The sequence below is a fragment of the Hyperolius riggenbachi genome, chromosome 1 (genome assembly GCF_040937935.1).
Source record: "Hyperolius riggenbachi isolate aHypRig1 chromosome 1, aHypRig1.pri, whole genome shotgun sequence".
Classification (NCBI taxonomy): Eukaryota; Metazoa; Chordata; class Amphibia; order Anura; family Hyperoliidae; genus Hyperolius; species Hyperolius riggenbachi.
Window position 1 is genome coordinate 119,641,825 of NC_090646.1, and position 24,562 is coordinate 119,666,386.

Consider the following 24,562-nt stretch of genomic DNA (forward strand, 5'->3'; position numbering starts at 1 on the left):
GGTAGGGGACCAGAGTTCAGCTGTGGGTTTAGAGCAATTGTGAGGGGTGGTAGGCCAGAGTGAAAAGGTGAGTTTTGAGGGCCTTCTTGAAGGTGTTGAAGGAGGGGGCTGTCCTAATGGGTGGAGTGTGCGAGTTCCATAGTGTTGGAGCAGCTCTTGAGAAGTCTTGGAGGCGTGCATGGGACTGGGTGATGCAGGGGACGGTCAGGATCTTTTGACTTATTATGGTGCAGAAAGTAGCAGGTTTATGTTACCAGTGTTGAGTGGTTGACGTGTAGACTAGTGCCACAATGCAGCCAATAGCAACTGTTTTAAACAGAGGAGATACACAGACATGTGGCTCAGTTGATGTTCAACTATAAAGGAAACCGGAGCAGAAGGCAATTGGAAAAACGGGGGGAGCAGGCATGTGTGGTAGGCTGTCCTGATGCCCACCGCTCCCCCCCATTCTCCATCCCCCTTCTTTTGTTCCCTAAATGACCTCTCCAGTCTCTTTCGGCTTGGCAAGTGGTGCAGCAATGCGCAGGCACTGGCCCAGCTGTGCGCATCCTAGATTGCGCACCCACAGCCAGGAGCACTCTGCCTATAGTTAGAAACACTAATCTGTTTTAAACAGAGCAGGTACACAGACATGTGGCTCAGTTGATTGATCTCCTCAGAACATAGCAATAACGTTAAAGCTCCCCCTAGTGGCAGCCTTATTATTGTGCTGTTGGGAGGTCTGAGTTTAATCCTATCATATTTACTTTTAATCTATGGCTGTGCTTTTGGGGGAGCCTTCAGCATACACAATACAGGAATACAGTACATTGCTAGACTATACAAGAAGGCCTCGGATCGCTGACTGGAGTGAAGTCATATTTCTTACAGTGCTGACACTTTCTCTTTATAGCGATGACTGCTAACAGAGATCTGAGTGAGTCAAAGCACTCAGTATGTGTGATAGTTAAAAACTGAAATTTTTAAAGCAGTTTCCCCCAAAATACACATAATCTGGCAGCGTTCCTACAAAATACATATAATGCACCACCATTTCACACATAGGGCTTGATTCACTAAAACGTGATAACTGCTATCACAGCAGTTATCAAGCGATCTGCCGCGCACGGCGCTTTGAGCACGTAAAATATTACTCCATGTAAGAAACAAAGGTTTGCGCATGATCGCGTGCGTGAAACAAGCGCATGATCACGTGATAAACCTTTGTTTATCACGCGGAGTAATTTTTTATGCACGCAAAGCGACACGCGTGGCAGATCGCATGATAACTGCTGTGATAGCAGTTACAACTCTTTAGTGAATCAACCTCATAATGCGGCAGTGTTTCTCGCCAAAATATACATAATGCAGCAGTCTTTTCCCCAAAATACATATAATGCCGCAGCATTTCCCACAAAATACACATAGGGCTTGATTCACAAAAGAGTGTTAACTGATAGCAAGGTTATTTTTGTGCGCATACGATATAATTTGCGCGCAAAAACACGCTTGCTTGTGAGCAAAAATTTGCCATCGCGCGCAAAAACGAAAAAGCAAGTGAAAACGGCCGTGCTATCAGTTAACACTCTTTTGTGGATCAAGCCCATAATGAGGTAGCGTTCCAACAAAATACACATAAAAAGGCAGTGTTACCAGAAAATACACATAACGAGCAGCATTCCCACAAAAGTAAACAAAATGCAGCAGCGTTCCCACAAGTTACTCATAACTAGGCAGCAATACCACAAAATGTGTCAGCGCTCTCACAAAATACACATAATGAGGCAGCATTCCCACAAAATATACAAAAAGCAGCAGTGTTCCCACAAACGTTTACACAAAATACACATAAAATACAAATAATCCGGCAGTGTTCTCCACAAAATACACATAATGCGGCATTAATTACCCCAAAATACACATAAAGTGGCTTTCATAACCCCATAATACACATAGAGCCTGATTCACTAACCGGCCCTAAGAGTTAGTGGGCGCAAAGCCCGGAGTTAAGTGGTTTGCGCCCATACATTGCGCATAGCCCCGCTCAGTGCGTGCGCAGCGCGGTGCGCCGGTAATAGTGCGCGGTGCGATGATAACGTCGCACCCGCTGCCCTGTAAACATCGCACTTGATGCGCTAAAAACGGCGCATCGGGTGTCCCCTGAAGCAGTGCATTGCTGTGCTGTTTTCAGCGCATCAAGTGTGACGTTTACAGGGCAGAGGGTGAAATGTTATCTTTGCACCACGCGCTATTACCGGGGCGCTGCATGCGCACTAAGCGGGGCTATACGCGAAGTAGCTTTGCACGGCAGTTAGTGCGTGCAAAGCTACTTTAGGGGCACTAAGTGGCTTTTGCCTCCGGTGCTAACACTTAGCGCCGTTTAGTGAATCAAGCCCATGTATGTGGCATTAATTCCCACCAAAATACACATAATGTAGCAGTGCTCCCCTAAGTCTATGCCCCCCTAATATCCCTGGTAATATTGGTGACGGTTGTAGCCTAAAAGTAAAAACAATCTACTTACCTGACATAACACTCCTCTCTTGGCCTCCCGTGTTACACCCTGATCTTCAAATCTCTATGCCAAGCAGGGCTACAGGAAAATGGCTGCCAGAGTCCAGCACTGGAGACACAAATATACTTCAGTGCTGGGCTACAGAAGCCATTTTCCCATAGCCCTTCTGCGAGGAACGGATTCCAGCCTGGAACAGGTGAGCAGGCTGCAGTTTGTAGATTGGCAGAGCTTTTTTCACTCTGGTCACTAGCACTGCCAGCTCCCCCATGCATGGCGGGACAGGTCACCACAAAAAAAGTGAAAATACCGGCAGCCAGCATGCCCATCACCCACCCCAAGTGCCGCTAAGGGCATTGGTCCTCAAGTGGCTTGCTTGAGATATGGCCCTGTATCCAGAACTCTCCTTCCCCAGTAAATTCCACTATCCCTCTCCCAGCAGGTGCTACAAGGCAAGAACCGATCTCTGCACTTTATCGCTTAAAGAGACACTGAAGCGAAAAAAAAAATATGATATAATGAATTGGTTGTGTACTATGAATAATTACTAGAAGATTAGCAGCAAAGAAAATATTCTCATATTTTTATTTTCAGGTATATAGTGTTTTTTCTAACATTGCATCATTCTCTAATATGTGCAGATTACACAACACTCTGCATTCAAAATGAGTCTTTCAGAGCAGTCTGTGAAGTAATGAACTCTCCTCTAGCAGAGGAAAAGTAAACAGTTCAATTACAGTTGAGATAATAAAAGTCAGATAACAGCCCTCCACGACTAAGTTAGTCGGAGAGCTTAATAGCTTTTTTGCATAGAGATAACAACTGGAGTTTCTCAACTCTTCCTGTACTGGAAACAATTAGACTGATGTATCTGATCTTAATGTTTTTTTTCTTAGCTGTACTACACATACAAATCATAATATCATCATTTTTTTTTTCGCTTCAGTGTCTCTTTAAGCCTCACTACACTATTGCAGGACACTTCAATGCATTTGGCCAAAAGGCATTTTCTCATGCCTGTATATTTTCGCAAATATTTTGTTGGCAAATATTTTGTTGGCAAATATTCTGATCAGAGTGAAAGTGTGACATTTCTTGTTAAAATTATAGTGAAAACATGGCCACAGCACTATCTGCTAGGAAACATTAGTTCAGTTCTGCAATTCAGAGGACTAGACTTCGTAACCATAAGGAATATTAGACAGACTATGCCTGTTCCTATTCGGTTGACGTCACTCTATATTGTGATAGCAGCTGTACTGAGTAATTAGTCATTTTACAGGTGTCCTCTTCCAGGAAGCAGTACAGTTCATTGGTTGTTTTACACACATGCAATGCATGCAGTGGTGATTAACCTTTGTAAAGAGATTTTACTGTACAGTTCATGCATTTCATGTGTTCCATTATGTGCCTGGTGAAGATGAAAAATATAGAAAGTCCATTTTTATAACCTTGCAAAAATACACCTTTCTTCTTGTATGGCTCACTGGCAAGCAGAACATTGAACTGAACCAACTGCTAGTTGCTGTTGCTCTTATAGATGTTATGCTATTCATGATCCCATGGGATTAAAGAATGGTGAAAGAGAAATAAAGAAAGCATATAGAAATCTCTGTAATTGCAGTTCTCCAGTGCTGCATTGTGTCTCTTCTTCCCGACTGCTACGCGCACTATGCTGCCATCCTTCAGCTCCCGATGCAAGTCACGTGATCAGGAGCCAGGTATGCAGCATAGCGCGAGTGACTTCCAGGGGGAGACCCAATGCAGCACTGGGAAATATCCCACTGCTCCCTGTGCTTACGCTGCTGGGAAGGGGGATGATGGGAAGTGAAGGATGGAGAGGCGGGGTCAGGGGGCCCCATGACAATTTTTGGTTCAGCTTCTTTTTACACCCCTGGTCCTGAAGCACTAATTGCCACATGGTACCACACCTTACTGAAATGTATCATATGCAAGTGGGTATGATAATACTCTTACATTGATTGTTATGTGATTTGGCTTCTTCAGCAGAATAGAGGTGTGCACACACCCGCAATGTTTGTCCACCGAAGCGATTGGGACTTCCTCAGGTGACAGTCTGGAGGCCATGCCCTATACAGCAATAGCAGAGAGGCGCATCTGTTGCTATGGAGGGGGAGGAAGGACGGTATGATGCAGCAGCTTCCAACAGGAGAGGAACTACGCACTCAGGAGAAGCCGTTGATAAAAATCCCAGTGCTTTGAATCTTGAAACCTTCATGGGGGACACCTGCTGGATTCTCAAATCCACGTATTGGCCAAGTAGCACACCATGACAAGACACAGAACATTTATATTGCGCTTTTCTCCTGGCAGACTCAAAGTGCCAGAGCTGCAGCCACTAGAGCACTCTATAGGGTGTCTTGCCCAAGGTCTCCTACTGAATAGGTCCTGGCTTGCTGAACAGCTGAGCCAAGATTCAAACCCAGGTCGCCTGTGTCAGAGGTAGAGCTCCGTCCAGATAGACCTAAGTGGTTAAATAAAAAGGATCATTTATCATAAAAGTGTTATACCGTCCTTGGTTTGTTCTCTTTTTTGATTCTAAATAGAAGTTAAAGAGGAACTCCAGTTAAAAAATAATGTAATAAAAAAGTGCTTCATTTTTACAATAATTATGTATAAATGATTTAGTCAGTGTTTGCTCATTGTAAAATCTTTCCTCTCCCAGATTCACATTCTGACATGTATTACATGGTGACATTGTTACTGTGGGCAGGTTATGTAGCTGTTTCTAGCTGTTCTGGCTGTTACAGACAGCTGTAAACAGCCATTTCCTGTCTGTGAGCCTTGTTACATTGTGGCAGTTTGCCCAGAGTACCGCAGTACTCAGAGCTTCTTGTGGGAGGGGTTTCACCACAATATCAGTCATACAGCGCCCCCTGATGGTCTGTTTGTGAAATGCAATAGATTTGTCATGTAAAAGGGGGTATCAGCTACTGATTGGGATAAAGTTAAATTCTTGGTCAGAGTTTCTCTTTAAGGTTCAATCCAGGACTGATGGCTTCTTCTTGATTTCTTGGGGTCTTTCCTGCAGAGCTGTGGTCTCCAGAACCAGAAGTTGTTTGAAGTGTTGTTGGAATTTAAACAGCCAGCAGGATCTAGTCTTCTGTAAACATGGTGCCAAAGTGACAGAATGCCATTGGCTGTGTGTGTCCTTATAGCTAATGTTTATATGCTTACCATTGCAGCTACTTATCTAAGGTAATAGGGGTGAGTATTGCAAGACTTTAAATTTCAGCTAGAAGTTAGGGTCATATGAGAATTGTTTTGTCAGGAATACTATTACACCTCCATTGGGGTGGCCATTGCTGGGTGTGAGTAACTGTCTAGACAGGATGACTTTCTAGACTCACAAGACACAGAAGACAAGCAAACAAATGGGTGGGCTAGAATTCACTCAACCATATGCATATGCATAGCTGATTATCCCGAATGTTGACATTAAATTGCCATAATTAATATGTTAAATGCTTATGTTCCCTGAAAAGCTTCAGGGATCTATATATATAATAGAGTAAGTGCATCAACCTTCAAGCAAGAAGAAGAAGTAGCGCCCTGCCCCCAGGGCCGGTCCAAGCAAGAAGAAGGGGCTGGTCCAATCAAGAAGAAGAAGTAGTGCCATATCAAACCAAGGGCAAAGAGGGATAATTTGCATATTCAGTAGCAGTGCATTGTGGGTAACTACAAATGTTCACTTATAGCTGAATTATTGCAGATTTGCTTCTGTTTTAAGAAGGAAAATTACACCAAGCTTTGCTTTTTTTAGTAGAAGGTGTTTTTGGTCTCTTTTATCCTCCTATACATTCTTAGTAGTTTGGGTCACCCTGAGCTGCTTGGTTACTCTGTTGTATTGGTCCAGCCCTATCTCATACAGCCTTATCAATCCTTGCCACGTACAGATGGGGACCAAAAGTCTGAAACAGGCTGTCACATGTGGGTTTGAAATGACTGTGTAAAACTTAAAGCTATAGGCTTGCTTGGCTTACCAAGGGTGAAATGGAAGTATTTGCAGATTTAGTAGCAGTGCATTATGGGTAATCACAAATGTTCACTTATAGCTGAATTATTGTAGATTTTCTTCTGTTTTAAGAAGGCAAATTACATCAAGCTTTGCTTTTTTTAGTAGCAGGTCATCTTGGTACCTTTTATTCCCCTGTACATTCCCAATGGTTTGGGTCACCCTGAGCTGCTTGGTTACTCTGTTGTACTGGTCCAAGCCCTATCTCATACAGCCATATCAATCCTTGCCATGTACAGATAAGAACCAAAAGTCATGAGAACCAAAAGTCTGAAACAGGCTGTCACATGTGGGTTTGATATGGCTGTGTAAAATGTAAAGCTATAGGCTTGCTAAACACCAGTGGTTCTTGCTTGGCTTAGGCAGGGTTCACATTTGCGTTAGCAGTCAGGATTTTCTGGACCGGATCCGGAACGTATACTGTAACAACAGAACGGACATTTGACAATCCAGTGATAGTCTATGGATGCGTACATACTCGTCTGTTCCACGCGGCCTGGATCCGGACTCCAGACACTTTTCCAACTTGCTCTATTTTTCACGTACGTCGGATCCAGCCGTCGCACCCGGACCGGATCCTGACTGCACCATCCGCACAGCTGAACCAATGAGAAACGGAAAGGAGACAACACACTGGCTATAAAAAATCTGGACGTTTTACCCACTTCCTATACGTTTTCTATGGTCATAGCGGCCATTTTGGATGGTACATGGGCCCAGCGTTTGAGGAGTGGAGCAGCAGTGACTTGTGGCTGGAGATATTTGGCAGCATGTCGGACGAAGAGGTGAGGCCCTACACACCTGAGGACCTGATTCTACAGGTGCAGCAGCTACCTGCCTGGTGCACCCACCATCTCCTGCGAGGAGCACGCCTTCTTCCCACATAGTATAGGTACAAATCAAAAAGGAGACAATTCCCAGGCAAAATAAGTACAAAAACACTGGATCCATGGTCCAAACTGCAGTCTCTATATCCAAGGGTGGTCTCCACACGTCAAGCTGTCTCCAACAATGACCCCAGGGCTTTTGCAGACCTCCCAGACCCCCAAGAATTTATATAGTCTGTATCTCTTTAAAAACGGATCCGGATATCAACCTAATCACCTACTGATGAAAAACCGGATGCAAACGGAACAGATCCGGAACGGATCCTGAGTGCAACCGTACGCATCCGGTCCGGATGCGCACAGAACGGATCCGGACATCCGTTCCGTTTTTTGCAAAAACGCAAGTGTGAACGGTGCCTTACTAAGGGTGAAAAGGAATTATTTGCATATTTAGTAGCAGTGCATTGTGGGTAACCACAAATGTTCACTTATAGCTGAATTATTGCATATTTTCTTCTGTTTTAGGAAGGCAAATTACACCAAGCTTTGCTTATTTTAGTAGGAGGGCTTTTTGGTCCTTTTTATCCCCCTATACATTCTGAGTGGTTTGGGTCACCCTGAGCTGCTTGGTTACTCTGTTGTACTGGTCCAAGCCCTATCTCATACAGCTGTAGCAATCCCTGCCATGTGCCGATGAGGACTTAAAGTCTGAAACAGGCTGTCACATGTGGGTTTGATATGACTGTGTGAAATTTAAAGCTACATGCTTGCTATTCACCAGTGGCTCTGGATGCTTGCTTGGCTTTCCAAGGGGGAAAAGGGGTAATTTGCATATTTAGTAGCAGTACATTGTGGGTAACCACAAATGTTCACTTACAGCTGAATTATTGCAGATTTCCTTCTGTTTTAAAAAGGCAAATTACACCAATACAGTGTGTGGCATTGCAGGAAGTGATGACAGTGGAACGCACGATGGAACACGGAAGAGGTGAGTCATCCTCGCCCGCTGCCTCTTACTAATAGTGGCGGCTGCTACTGTGCTAAAGCAGGAGGGGGAGCGCACATGGGGGACCCAGGTGAGGGGGGGGGGGGTTCCTGTTGAGCTTAAGCTGGAGGTAGAGCACACATGGGGGAGCCAGTTAAGGGGGATTCCAACCCCCCTCCCCGCCTCTGTGCCCAAAACCCCCTTCCTGCCCTCTACCCTCTTATGCGGCGTATGCTACGCCGCGGGTCGGCTAGTAAGGAATATTAAAGGAATATTAATCAGGCCATTCTTGATCCATCAAGTTTTATGACTTGTACACATACTAGGAAAAACTCAGGCAAGATGACTGTTCTACAAGGTCTTAAGGTGCCCATACATTAACTCGATTTCCCGCCGATAGACAGCAACGACAACGCAAGCAATGATCTCATCTGTTCCGCCGGGGCGAGTCCGCGGGTTCGTACTGTCCCTTTCTCCGGCTGGCCAAATCTTCTCCATCTTCTTTTCACTTCCTGACCCGTCTTGTGACCAGCAAAAGTTCAAACAGTAGAGGGCGCTCTACTGTTTGAATTTCCCCTTCTCACAGGATGGGACAGGAAGTGAGGAGGAGATGAAGCAGACCAGCCGGAGAAAGGGACAGCACAGATCCGGAGACTCGCGCCGGAGGAACAGGTAATGTATTGCTGCTGGCGGGGGGAGCAGGAATGACCTGAGGCAGGTGGCAGGGGCAGCTCCACAGATTGTGAATCAATTTCATGCTGAAATCCATTCAAAATCTGTGTGCAGTGTATAGGCATCCATTAGATCCCTCTCTGATTAGATTTGTTCAGAGAGGGATCTATCTGTTGGTCGATCTGGTGGCAATCAACCAGTGTATGGCTGCCTTATGTCCAGAATCTAGTGTGTGACCAGGTGTCTCATGAGTCATCATTTAGTGACTCAGCATGCTCCTGCACCCCCCATCTGGAGTAATGTAGATGAAGAAAGACGGAGCACCAGCTCTGCTCATAAGGTTTATTGTGACACACCAGGCGTTACAGGCATACCAGATATAGTATAGGCAAAGATACCGGCCTTACAGCCGTTTCACGGTACAACCGCTTCCTCAGAGACCACAAACGGTAGCGATACCGTTTGTGGTCTCTGAGGAAGCGGTTATCTTTGCCGGTATCTTTGCCTATACTATATCTGGTATTCCTGTATGCCTGTAACGCCTGGTGTGTCACAATAAACCTTATGAGCAGAGCTGGTGCTCCGTCTTTTTTCATCTACATTACTCCATTGCATCGACTACACGTGAGCACAACTCTATCAGGAGTGACATACAGGCTGTCCTTAAGCCAGCATCTGGTGCCAGCTTCTCTGATAATCTCTACTTAACACCCCCCCCCCCCCCCCCATCTGCTTCCCTTCTCCATAGAATGGTAGATGCTGCTCGGCTATAGCTGAGCAGCATGTCTGTGTTATGTTCATTCCCCACATAGCTGCCCTAACAATCAGGCACCTATCGTTATGGGAAACACTGAATGAGCATAAGTGATGGATGAACATCATGAATGAATGTTTGTGAACTGTTCCATGAAAGTTTGCAAACCGAACATTTGCAGCGAACCTTACTGACTTTAAAGAGACTCCGTAACAAAAATTGCATCCTGTTTTTTATCATCCTACAAGTTCCAAAAGCTATTCTAATGTGTTCTGGCTTACTGCAGCACTTTGTACTATCACAGTCTCTGTAATAAATCAACTTATCTCTCTCTTGTCAGACTTGTCAGCCTGTGTCTGGAAGGCTGCCAAGTTCTTCAGTGTTGTGGTTCTGCTATGAACTCCCCCTTCCAGGCCTCTCTATGCACACTGCCTGTGTGTTATTTAGATTAGAGCAGCTTCTCTTTTCTCTCTTATCTTTTACAAGCTGGATAAATCGTCCTCTGAGCTGGCTGGGCTTTCACATAGTGAGGAATTACAGACAAGGGCAAAGCTGTCTGCAGGAAGAAAAGAGCAGCCTGAAACTTCAGTGCATGAGAGATGCAGGGGGAAAGAAACACACAAATGATCTCTTGAGATTCAAAAGGAAGGCTGTATACAGCCTGCTTGTGTATGGATGTATTTTCTATGTGTGGACATACTGTACATCAACCTACTTCCTGTTTTGGTGGCCATTTTGTTTGTTTATAAACAAACTTTTTAAAACTGTTTTTAACCACTTTAATGCGGCGGGGAACAGCGAAATTGTGACAGAGGGGAATAGGAGATGTCCCCTAACGCACTGGTATGTTTACTTTTGTGTGATTTTAACAATACAGATTCTCTTTAATGGCAGGTGAACTTCAGAAACCTTCAGGGCATATTTGCAGCCATAACTTTTCTTTAAAAAAGGTGTCAAAACTGTACAAAAACCCAGGCAGTGGCATGGCAGAGGGAATCTATGGCAAAATTATTCCCCAAAATACATATTTTACACAGGCTTTTTTAATATGTAAATGTGAAAAATTGCTATGGTGCACGAAAACCTGCTAAGGACTACAGTATCAGAGAGGTGTAGGCTGGGGAGGATAACAGTCTATTAATGGCAACAAGTAATCAAAGCAAATATAGAGGTGATCATTGCCAGCTTAGCACCAATAAAGAGCTAATAAAGCAGTTGAAATAGCGCGCCTACTGGGCTCCTCTGATCCAGGTCGGCCTGACGTCATCACCGGGCGGCAGCGAACGGCTGGCGGCAGAGCTGCGGCGAGGGACATGCTGGGAGCTTGGGGCTGGAGGAAGCCCCCGGTAAGTAGCACTTAAGCTCACCACCCACCATACAATCTTGGTTGTACAGATTTACCAAATCTATGTAGTATAAGGGCCAGCAGATTGAAAATACCTTGAATGATTGATTGGATAAGCTCTTATACTACATGAAAGTGGTAAAATTGAACAACCAAGATTGTATGGTGTGTGTTGAGCCTTATTTTGCTTCAAAATCCCTGATAACTCCTTTAAGGACAGAATCCTTATTTTAAGGTCTGCCTGAGGTAAATTGCTTAGTGAGTATGAAATGCTTTATCACCATGGTATTAATAGTAAAAATAGCTCAGAATCGTTATTAAAGACAGGAGATAAGCTTAGTGAATTTTGGCCAACGTTTGTCTCAACCCCCACATACCTGCCCCCCCCCCCCCCCTCCTCCTTTTTCTTTCCCCATAGTTACACATCTGTTCTGATGTCTTGTGGTATCCATGCCTTGAACGAACAGAGCTGCTTTGGTGGCACAAGGGGAAGTTACACAATAATGGTTTTAATGTTTTGGCTGAATGATATTCATGTATTCTCTGTATCACCTGTGTTACTTACTGGTGTTCCTAGAGATCGTCTTTAAAAAAAAGAAAAAAAAAGTTCCTTTATTGCTGAGTATTTCAGCTAACACAGGCTTGCAAATCAGTGATATATTATGAAGAGCAGCCCTCATCAGTACAGTATTATCGGATGCAAAGAGCAGTTTGCATGTCTCGGCTCAGGTTGCCTTCACCTGTCCTAGCATCTAATCCTGTTATGCACGTCTCTGGAACAAAAAAAAAAAATAAGTAAACCAATGCGAAGCAACAGCTGCTGCATAAACCTGACCTGTCCATACTGCCTTGGGAAAAAAAACTGCCAGGTCTCCCTGTGCCACACGTGTACAAAGCAGTAGCTGACTGGCTATGACTGAGCCTGCAGGTAAAGAGTTACACATTCAGTACATCTAGGAAGTATGAAAGAATGTGTTTTCATGGGCTGTCACGTGATCACTTAATTCTCAGAGTCACCAGCTCCCGTCCCTCATTAAGAGGTCATGCAAACTGGAGGCTGCTGCAGCCACTCACACTCATTTCACATTCAAATCCAGATGACAGGCTGAGGAGCTATGGGACCTGCTCTGGGAAGGAGCTCAGTGTCCCAGCAGACTGGAGAGTACAGGTAAGCGAATCCTTTCACTGTGCTTCTATAGGTGCCTGAGATATAGGGTAGTGTGCTGGCTTCACCTGTGCGGCTGCACTTGCCACATACATCGTGTTCCCTTCTGACACACCTGTTGAGGCAGGAACAAAGCACTGTTACAGCAAGGAGAAACTGTGACAGGTAGAGCTGTGACAGGTAGAGCTGTGTTTGTTGCAACAGACCTTACAACGCGGCATTTTGCTTTTTTGTATTGGCTACTGAAGTCTGTCTGAGGTCATATTGTTTTATTCTTTATTTCCAGTGTTTTTGTTGTGCCGTATTTTACAGCATTTATGCTGTACTTATCAATTCTGACAGCAGTGTTTCTCAGCACTATTGCGGTATGTACCCCTTTGTGGATGACGGCGGTTACCCAGTATCCCCGTTGTAGGTAACATCATCTCCCATACCTCTCACACACCTATATTTAGTAGCAATACTTTTTTGATTGTGTATAAAGGTTTTCAAATACTACGTCATGATTTTAATGAGATAAAAGTGCTGATTCTTGTTTGTTTACGTATAATCAGGGGTGTAACTATGGGCAAGCAGACCCTGTGACTGCAGGTGGGACCAGAGCTGTAAGGGGACCCCAACTACTACTTCCCTTCCTCTGATAAAGGGGTCCATCCTGCAGATCAGGTGTTTTTGTTGCTACACTTGTTATGGGTGTGAAGATTACGGTGGCTGCACTTGTTTTATGACCCTTGTGAGATGGGCCTCCAGGCTGTGAAGATCTCCAGGGCTAGGCAAGGGTAAGGTTGTGAACATTGGAGGCTCCCATCAAAGTTTTGCTGGGGGGCCCAGTGATTTGTAGTTAGGCCCCTGTGTATAATCTATCATTTTTTTAACCTCAGATCTTGTTTGAATCCTTAATGGGTAGTCAGTAACAAGTCTATGTACTGTCTGAGCCCAGTTCTGTTAGTCCCCCGTGGGGAACGTATACTGCGTATTGAGTACCTGTGTTTGAGAGCAGTGTTTTTTCAACCTTCTATTGGTATGTACCCCTTCTGAAAGCCTGTGCTCACAACGTACCCCATGAAATGGTAACGTTGCTCTGTCAAGTACTCCTTGACAGATATATTTAGTAAATGGTAATTGTTTCTAAAAGAAAAAAAACCCAAGAGTTTACTATTGCATTTTAATAGCTAAAATACTACCGTAATATGGTGGTGTTGTTTATATAGGATTTTTTTATTTTTATCATTTTCAAAAACTCTAAATTTACTATACTTAATTTACGGCATCAAGCCCGAGTAACCGCTGGACTCATGAGAAGTACCCCCTGGAGTACGCATATAGCGCGCTGAGAAGTTGTGCTTGAGGCAGGGAACACACTTGACTGTTTTCGTGCGCGTTTTCTGCACAGAAAAACTGAGAACTCGTGTTAATCATTGGGCTAGTTCACACATGATACTGTATGTTGTTCGCACGCAGAAAAAAATGGACATTCTGCATGATGACTCTGCACATTTTGTCAGTTTTCTCTATCAATTACATTAGCTGCTATGAAAAAACGTGCGCGTTTTCCTGCATAGAAACACACTTGGGGCTTGATTCACTAACCGGCTCTAAGTGTTAGCGCCGGTGTGAAAAGCCCTGTTTGGCCGCTAGTGTGCGCAAACCTACTTTGCGCGCAGCCCGTGCACTGCGCGCGCAGCACAAGTGCGCCGATATTAGTGCGTGGTGCGACGATAACGTTGCACCCGCTGGCACTTAAAAGTCGCACCCAATGCGACTAAAAGGACGCATCGGTGCCCCCGAAGTTGCATCTTCGTTGCATCGGGTACAACTTTAAAGGGCCAGCAATGCGCACTATTATCCACGCAGTGAGTGGGATTATTTCAACTGTGTGGGCGCAAACCACCTAACGCCTTGGTTTGCGCCCACTAACACTTAGGGCACACTTAGCTTAGCGCCGGTTAGTGAATCAAGCCCATGGTGTGCAGAAAAAGTATGCAGAAAAATGGGTGCAGAAAACTGAAAGACAAGTGTGTTCCCTGCCTGAGAGAACATGTGCAGCTTTTGTTGTAGGAAAACTCAAAAGCCTACAAGAATTAAAATGTGTTCATGTACCGCAAGAAAGGGAGCTTTCCCCTTATCGTAGTGCGCTGCTGGAAGTTTCCTGAAAGCAGGATGCTCCTGCATATCAAATCTACATGTCTTCCAAGAACATCTACACACTGCAGCAACCTCAGAATACTGGCTTTTAAAGCCCAAATAAACTCAAAAGTAAAAAAGTTAATTTCTGAAAGCAGTTTCATAAGTGAATATAAGTGAATATAAACTGCATACAGAAGCAATGTGCTGGATAGAAGACATCTTTCACAGAGCAAGTGGGCTTGGAGCTGCAATACTAATTTCTTTCTCTTCTCTCTGGATTCAGCAGCTGGGTTGGTCATTCCAGTTTGACTGTAATAAGACATAAACAACAATGATGATGAAGGGGGAGGAGCCCAGAAACAAGTAGTGACAGTTGTTTTGTTGTTTATGGTTTACATTTTGCCTTCACCATTCAATCGTTATCTGCAACTATAGACGTGCAGCCAAGGTTGTTGGCCATTTATTTGCATCTTTATTTCCTTTATATGGTTTACTGATCTGTAGCAATTGCATATGTTATTCCTGCTGTTTGTGCTCTGGCAAATTCTTGCTGATTGGGTACACTTTTTAGTGCTAAGATTGTGTGCGTGTGTGTTTTTGTTTTTGACTATAATTCTGGTAATACATGATGAGTTTATTTTGCAGATAGGTGGCTCGATAGATAATTTCCGACAGGTCCGATCTGATTTTGATCATTTTTCTGATCTATTTTCCCATAGAAGTAAATGGAAATTGATCAAAAAACGATAAAAAAAATCAATCGGCACTAAATCTGTTGAAAAAACTCATCGTGTATTCCCAGCATGAGGCATGCTAAGTAGTAAGAAACACAATATTCCCCAGAATCTCAAGATTATAGTAGAAACCATGGACCTGCATGAGGTGGTGGTGAGGGACCTGTGTAGCAGGTCATTGCAGCAGTACTCCATCATTTGTCTCTGTAGTGGGCAAAGAATGTGTCTTTAACTAAAAATTCTAGTGAGGCATCTCTATGCTGTGAAGATTCATTACACTTTCTTTAACCTCCTTGCTGGTTATCCCGAGCTGAGGATTGCTCAGGCCCCGCTGCCGCCGCTCGCCGCCAATTCGCCGCTACCTGTCGCGCTGATCCACTCCCCCCCTCAGACCCCTTGCGCAGGCTGGCCAATCAGTGCCAGGCAGCGCTGAGGGGTGGATTCCCTCTGACATCATCCCGCCCCATCGCCATGGCGACGGGGGAAGCCCTGCAGGAAATCCCGTTCTCAACGGGATTTCCTGCTTGTGTAGAACGCCGCCGGCGATCGGTTTAGGTAGGGGGAAGCCGCTTGTCAGCGGCTATCATGTAGCTAGCGATAGGCCCCTTGCCGCAGTAATTGGAAAGGCAAGGGGGTTAAACTGGTCTATCATATATCAACCAACAGACAATGGGCCACAATTCACTAAGCTCATCTCCTGTCTTTTATAATTAGTCTGTGCAATTTTTACTCTTCTCACCATGCTGATAAAGCATTTAGTAGTCACTAAGCAATTTACCTAGGGCTAAACTTAAAATAAGGATTATTTCCTTAAAGGAATACTATCGATATACCCAAGTGTTCTAAAATGACAGTGTGCAAATAATGTCTAAGTAGCTGTGTAAACATTTTCCTACTTTTCATGTTAAATATCAGAGGCAAAAACTGTAATTTATTGAGGGTAGGATTTAGCTATATTGGGACAAATCAATTGCAGAAGGGGTGTCTGCTTCAATGCACAGCCAGAGTTGCATATCAGACTACAGAAAGCAAATATCAAACATATCAAACTCTGAAAGCAAAAACAGTATGAAAAGCTGTCACAATTAGTTACATTTCCTCTGCTCTCTTCAGACACTTCAGTCAGAAACACAGGACACAGGAGCTGCAGCTGTTGGGAGTTCTCTCCTCTGTCACACACAGAGCTACACATATAGTTCACTGATCAAGTGTGAGGGGAATTTCCCCTCTCCTCATGGCTCAGTCTGCCGTCAGTTTTGGCGTCAGTAAAGTTTGAATGTATTTTGCTAACAGTAAACAAAGAAGTTGCTACTAAAATGTATACACCAGTACTTAGCAGCACTTCCCAAACAATTCCTGTGTCAATTGAAAAAAAGATGTGAATCGATAGTATTCCTTTAAGTTAAGGAGTGATTTCTAACATTAAAGTTTCAATCCTTAAAATAACACTGTAATTCTAAAGTTAAATACATCGGGCCTATAAGTAATTCATGTTTTCTCCTGAGTTTTCTCCTAAGTGATATTTTCACACCTTGGGCTCGATTCACAAAGCGGTGCTAACCCAGTTAGAGACTTTAGGCATGATAACCATTGCACCTCGCTGGTGAAAAGCCAGTTTAGGTGTGATAAGTTTAGGTGTGATAAGTTTAGGTGTGATAAGTTTAGGCATGCTAATTTTAGATAAGTGTAGATAGCGTGCAAAGTCCCGCACGCAAAGCAGCGCCATTAAACTCTATGCGATGTGCACCAGACTTTGCTAGCGCAAAACTTTTGATCAGCTGTGCACTTCGGTGCTAACGCAGTTAGTGCTTAAACTTATCATGCCTAAACTTATCACACCTAAACTTATCATGCCTAAACTTATCACACCTAAACTTATCACACCTAAACTTATCATGCCTAAACTGAGTTTAGGCATGATAAAGGGCTTTTCACCAGCGTGCTAACTGTTAGCACCGCTTTGTGAATCAGGTCTCTTGTCATAAAATGCCTTTTAAGCAACCAGCAAGCAAGGAAATACTCAAAATAAATTTGATAGTACTTTTCCACCAGCTTTTCTGTACTTTTTCAACTGTAGAATTCTGAAAATTTAGTTTAAAGAGAAGATTAAAATTATCTCTTAGTTGATAACTCAGATGAACAAGTTGATTGCATATGGGCCAGGATGTTAATTCACAGAGAAGAATGCAAGTGATAACTGTAAAGTCTGTGAGGAATGGCCTGAGCTGTTGTTAAGTGGAGTGTTACTACAGACTGCAATGTAAAGTGAAGCATTCTGAGCTGTCTGCTTTAATTTTTACTTGCTTATGCAGAAGTGGACTCTGTATAGAGCGAAACATACACAGCAGGCACACAGAGAGAGAGGGAGAGAGACACCACGCACATATACACAGACACAGAAATACACACAGATGCAGCCACAAGCACACAGCCACAGCCTCTCTTTCTCTCCTTCCCTGGCTTTCCTGCACAGGCTAGCTGTAATTGTACTGGCAGAAGAAAGGGGTGGAACTGCATCCTACTTGTGTCTGCTTCTCCTCCCCTACCTGTCTACTGCATGTGAGAATAACTACGGAGATGATAACTTAATGACTGGAGTGATAAGACTACACTCTCACTGCGAAAGCTTATCACTACATGTTAATAAGGCAAGCATATTTTGTCAATTAACATTTAAAATACTGATTGATGTGTTGTGATAAGTTTTAACCTGCCTTATTATCACTTGTACAAATGTCAATTGTGGCCATAGTTGTTTTGGTAAATAGCTCTGGAGGCTAAATGACACCAGCTGAGAAACTGGTATGTGTTTATTGTAAACACAATCCTACAAAGACCACATCTCACTATATATGCAGCTATCGCTCGAACATATTAGTCCTCCTGTCTACTGTACAAACAACAGCTTCAGCCAACATACAAAATGATAGTCACATTTGGCCAAACAAATAGTTGCATACAGCAATGAAAGTATATCTGGTAGAAAAGGAGGCACTGAATATAAGTCCTGCCTTCACTGCTATCCACAACACCTAATTGTGATATTTATCGGGGCCTAGCTGCAATTAACATTGGTGTCTATGAGGTGCCCGTTTTACCAGAGTGCCACTGGCGCCTAAATCACCTTCTTTGCTTCGGCGTGCTGGTGATGTTGTATGGGCCAGAAGGAGAGTGAAGACAGCTCTGTGGGTCCCACACCAAGGGCTGCCACTGAATGGATAGGTGAACTACAAATCAGTGCACAGGACCTGCCCGACCTACAGCTCCTGATCTTGTCCACAGGCACATACCGGCAACCTCACTGTCAGACAAAGACATTCAACTACTGTCACCTAAGACATTTGTATGATCTTGTTTTTTGTTGTGAGCTTCTTGTATGTCCTAACTTGTATGTTAACCCGATTTATCTATTGTGCAGAGCTGCGTAATATGTTGGTGCTTTATAAATACAATCAATAATAGTAACTTGACATTTTAAGTTCACCTGTTCTTTAAATAGCAAATCACTCAGAATCATATTTCTTTATCTCTATTGAAGCATACAGGATTCGATAACTCAGCAGATCTAGAGCACAGACTGCTATAGCACTGGTCTTCTGTGGACTGGGTCATGGGCAGCACGGTGGTGTAGTGGTTAGTGCTCTCACCTTGCAGTGCTGGGTCCCCGGTTCGAATCCCAGCCAGGTCAATATCTGCAAGGAGTTTGTATGTTCTCCCCGTGTCTGTGTGGGTTTCCTCTGGGCACTCCAGTTTCCTCCCACATCCCAGAAACATACAGATAAGTTAATAGGCTTCCCCCTAAATTGGCCTTAGATTACAATAAATATATATACATACAACTATGGCAGGGATTAGATTGAGAGCTCCTCTAAGGGACAGTTAGTGACAACTATATTCTCTGTACAGCGCTGCAGAAGATGTAGGTGCTATATAAATACTAAATAATAATAGTCTGCGGAGCCTTTATGCTGGGAATACACCATACGTTTTTTCAGCAGATAAATGGTTCGATAGATAATTTACGACATGTCTGATTTTATTGTCGATCGTTTTTCTGATCAATTTCTCATAGAAGTGAATGGAAATTGATAAGAAAAGATAAGAAAATTGATTGGAAAATCGATCGGAAATAAGATCGGACAGTAAATCGACTGAAAAATCTCATCATGTTTTCCCAGCATTACACCAAGTTACAGATACAGAGAGGGCTACCCAGCATCTATTTGTAATATCACTTCCTACTAATATAAAACCAGCACTAAAATATGTTTATGGAAAGTACTACTTTTATTTATTTTTAAACCTACATATTTATGTGTTTTTCGCATTGTTAGTTGTAACATTATTTGTTGATTTAATGTATGAGAAACCAATTAAGTTTGGTGTTCTAATTTGTTTTTATAAAAATAGCTCCATATGTCAAAGAAGTCCCCAGTGTAAAAATCAACAATGTAAATGATGCGAATGAGATAATTAGCTTTTTATAACCGTCTTTGGGATGCCAGTGCTGATTTCATAATGCTTAGACCAAGGGATTGGAGATAAAGATAGCAATAAAGGTATAAATCCTTAGGAAGTCTTTTTGTTATCTGTGCCATTACCAGAAGGAGTCATGCTGACTTTTTGTCCTTTAGCGTAGGCTAGATTTAAGGTGGCCATACACTGATCGATAGCGCAAACAATCCTCGATCAATTGATTTGGGCCAAAAATTCAGATTTGGTAGACTGCACCAGAAGGAAGATATCGCTCAACCGGCAGTGAGTTGGTAGTGCATCGCTAGCGTACTCCAGTGGTTCTCGATGTGTGGTCTGGCTTTAATGGAAATGAAGGGATAATTTGCATATTCAGCAGGGATGCATGATGGGAGATCTCTCTTGCTCACATAAAGCTGAATAATTGCAAATACCTTCTATTTTAAGAAGGGAAATTTATATTTAGCATAGGTGAGGTTTAGAGTAACTGGATTCAGTGATTCAAGAAAGAATGATCTCTGGCATGTTTTTTTCCTTTTCTGTGGTTTCTGTAAGAGTCTGACTGTAGAACATTTTCTGTTCACTTCCTAGCAACTGATGAATGTCTCCCTTGCCCTCTCAGGGACAGACTCATTGGTTGCTAGGAGAAATAGCTGGTGGGCTGTAGTCAGATACGTCATACATTATGACTGGTGCAGAAAGCATTGATGCTTACCATATGTGGCTTGTAAGTTAAGATTTTTTTTGTGACATTTAGGAATGCTTTCAAAAGTTGCTGTGACTGCTTCTATTCGCCGACAGGCAGAGTGTAACACATGATTAATGTCTATTCCAGTACTAGCCATGCTCGTCTGGCTGCTGCGGCTTCTTTCTGAGTGTCACAAAGAAATCTCATTGAGGTTGCCGCCTGGTAGTAATTCCCGTACCTACATATACCGTAGTGCTAAGAAGTCAGTCAGGTGATAACCAGATGGTAAGCAGGCTTGACAGCATGGTGAGGCCTCTTTTCTGCCTGTGGCAACTGTCAGGTCAGTGGGCTGTAGCAGTGCCCACATGTTAGTCCAGCTTCTCTTGGTGGTAAGGTTCAGCCAAAACTTCAGAAAACTGGAGCTGTGGCTCCCATCAGCAAAAGCGCAGAGGCGCCATTTTAATTAAGGGCAGAGAGAACAGCAAATACATAATGCAGCCTATGATGTTCTGCACAGGTAATTAGACCATCACTCTCTGCTCCTTCCTCTTATTGGTTGGCTGCTGATGCTTTCTGAGGTCAATCCCCCCCCCCCCCCTTCCTTCCTTGTACTTGCAATGGCTGCTATGATTCCCCATTTTCTAAACCTCTGTCCAATCTAGAATTGCAGTCCGCATGTACACTGTAATAGCTAACATCACCAACAATTGTTTTGAGGCCTTGGAGTGTCCCCTTTGTCAAGGTATAATCGAACAGTCCTGTTTAATTATACCTTGACAAAGGGGATCCTCCCGGACCATGCCCACTGGGGTTTCAGCTTTAATCCAAACTGGGGTCGAAAGAATCCCCTGCATGGGCATGGTGGTAGCAACATAGTGACAACCCAAAAACTGTACTTTACTCTGTACATGAATTTGTTAGGTGTATTCCTGTCTGCACTATTTGTTTCTGGTTGTTCTCTTTATATTGTCTCTGTCCCTTAATCTCCTGGTACCTTCTCTCTCAAGCTAATACATACTGTAGACATATTTGCAATGGGGTCAGACATACTGTATGTATAACAATAAAAACTCTTTTTTGCTCTACCACTGGGAAGTGATCAAATGTCTCCATTTTTGTTGGTCAATTCTAATAGGGAAGATTTTACTCCCCCGTTGTACCAAACAGGAAAATCTTCATTCCCGTGGACCCAGATAGATAGCAGGTCACCAGGTACTAGGCTTACTTAGACACATCAAACATAATGTCCCAAAACATTACTTGTGTATTCCAGCACATTTCCATGAATGACCAATTCCAGGAAGCTTGTAGGGTTGGTCAATGTGGCGCAAGATTTCCAGCTTGACACAGGATTATGCACATTTTTTATCCAAATGTATGCAGCTTGAAAATGGACTAATCAAACTTTCTATCTAAGGTGCAATTCGATATGTCTGTTTTCAAGCTGAATACATTTGCATACAAAATTTGCATAACTGCATTAACTCCTAATTTTTCCCATTTCATATACCTATCTATTGTTGTTCAGTCGCTATTCAGTAAAGTCTGACTCTTTGTGATCCCATGGACCACAGTATACCAAGTCCCTGTATCCTGCACTGCCTCTCGAAGCTTGAGGGACAAGCTCATGTTTGTTACTTCCATGATGCTATCTAGCCATCTTTGACCTCAATCTTTCCTAGCATCAGAGTAATCTTCAATAAATCCTGTCTTCTCATTATTTGTCCAAAGTATTTCAGCTTCAGCATTGCTGACGTTCCACACCACCTAAAAAGCATCCATAAAAAGTAGGCCTAAAGCCATGGTATGTGGTATATCTACACATCAGGGCTGGTGCAGATGAGATGAAATCTCTGAAACAAGGTGTCTAATGTACCTGATTCAAATACTTTGTATGTATTACACAGACATCCAGGATTCTGCGTTGTAGTATTAGTAATAAGCAAGGTACTGTTTTAGAGCAGGCAATTATCTGAGTGTACTACCTTGTGCTGCTAGATGCACGCTGCCCCAATTAAAGAGCTCTAATTTTATTTTAGGAGGTGGAAAAACCTGCTTGCCTCAGCAGTTAGGTAGAGTGTAAATTGGAAGAGCTGGAGTGACAAGTAACAGTGGGAGGTGTTCTACTATTAGGACAAATAACCTCAGCAAGTCACGGAATCCCTAAAGAATGTGAGTAAAACTGGTTATACTGTGCAGATTTATCATAGTACAAATAAGCACTGCAGGCAGTAAAGCAAGCCAATTACCACTGCCTCGGGTTCCAAGACTTGTGTGGTTATTTATTATACCGGCTGCAGCTCGTTAACATGACATGCCTGTATCTTATATTGGATAAAAGTTGGTTTTCAGCTGAACTAAAGGCGTAAAAGAATGAGCTGCAAGATACCAGCACAGATTTGCATTTGTTTGCATAGTCAGCTGGCTCTGTTCACATACGATTCCTCATGTACTACATTATATGGCCATTCAGGACACAGATAACCATAAATGTAACTTCATTCATCCTGCCGATATCCGCCTAATATTGCTGCCTCTCAGCGGTGTGGGCAGAAAAGGGTTAGGATGGAAAGGGGCCCTAGGCAAGATAGCGGTTTTTGCCCACCACTGATAGTTACCTGGCTTTTTAGTGAGATTTGGTGGGGGCTAACGGCATTCACCAGGCCCCTAGACTCTCTCCAGACCCTAGGCAACTGCCTAGGGTTGCTTTGTGGATGATCCGGCTCTGGGTGTAGGTAGGTACAAAGCCATTGGCGCATCATAGTAATATTACACTGCTCTCCTCCCGCTTCGAGAACTGTATGTATAATAATCATGCGTTACAGACAATAAGGAGCATAACAATAGCCCCCCGCTCTCTTGGGGGGGAGGGTCCTGGGAGCTGTAGCTATTGTGGGGCCAGCCTTGCATCATTAATGCAGGCAGCGGACCACTATGCACTTCCTGCTCCCAATAGTGATACAGCTCCGCTTCACTTCCTGTCCAGTGCTGTGCAGCCAGCCAAGCACCAGGCTTCCATCCCCGTCACATGATATGAAGGAGAACCTATATCGCTGCTAGGAACAGGTAATAATGCTCAGATCCGCTGCCGCTGTGCATTATGTACAGTACAAGCCTCTGCATTATTTATAGCTATGCTACTGCAGTCACTGTAGAACCTCCTCCATTGCTGCTATGAGCTCACTACTTGAAGCTGGTGCTGCTTTACAGAAAAAGTTTTTAGATCATCATCATGAGTAAAAAAAAAATATGTTTACAAATATTTTCACACTGAGTGGAAATCCTTTTGTAGTGCAAGTTTGTTGAAACATTTTAGATACAAAAAACTGTTGTTTTATGGTTGTTGTTTTTTTTTTTTTAAGTAGCCAAACAATATGGAACTAAACTCAAGTAGCCAAGCAATATTTAAAGTGGAATTAAACTCAAAATGTCCTCTCTGCTGTAAAATATTAGCTACAGAATAGGATTAGGTTTAGAATGATTACTTATATGAAAAAAAATGTAAGTAAGTAACTGAAGTTTACAAGTTGATTTCAGTTTGCAGGGATCACTGAAGGGGTTTGCTATGCGATTATATTGTTCAACGCATAGCAATATTCTGTATACATGTAGAAGTAGCCTTATTGATTGCAAAATGTATTTATTTTAAATATATATATATATATATATATATATATATATATATATATATATATATATATATATATATATATATATATATATATATATATATATATATATATTGTATAATTCTTTTTATGTATTTCGATCTTTTCTTTTAGCTTTTTTTGTGTGGGAGTTTAAATATTTGGCCCCAAACAAAGCCTAAGGCCTCGTTTACACTTGATCAGTTGCTCTCAGTTATAACTGAAAGAAAACTGATTTTCAAAGTAATGCCCATGTTTTCCTATGGCACCTTTCACACTTAAAGAGAAACTCCGACCAAGAATTTAACTTTATCCCAATCAGTAGCTGATACCCCCTTTTACAAGTGAAATATAATGATTTTCACAAACAGACCATCAGGGGGGCGCTGTATGACTGATTTTGTGCTGAAACCCCTCCCACAAGAGGCTCTGGTACCGTACGGTACTCCGGGCAAACTGCCACAATGTAACAATGTTCACAGACAGGAAATGGCTGTTTAGAGCTGTCTGCAAGGCCAGAACAGCTAGGAGCAGCTACATAACCTGCCCACAGTAAAATGTCACCATGTAATACATGTCAGAATGTGAATCTGGGAGAGGAAAGATTTTACAATGAGC

The 24,562-nt window shown here is 43.0% G+C and overlaps 1 protein-coding gene across 1 annotated transcript in view; it reads left to right on the forward strand.

Annotated features, from left to right (window-relative positions):
• Positions 1–2,582: 2,582 nt before the first annotated feature.
• The window catches only part of C1H4orf19 (chromosome 1 C4orf19 homolog), a 117,409-nt gene continuing 95,429 nt past the window's right edge, over positions 2,583–24,562 (forward strand). The window contains exons 1-3 of the mRNA XM_068271854.1: positions 2,583–2,690; positions 8,926–9,011; positions 12,122–12,278. Coding sequence (XP_068127955.1) covers positions 2,583–2,690; positions 8,926–9,011; positions 12,122–12,278 — 351 coding nt within the window. The remainder of the gene's footprint in view (positions 2,691–8,925; positions 9,012–12,121; positions 12,279–24,562) is intronic.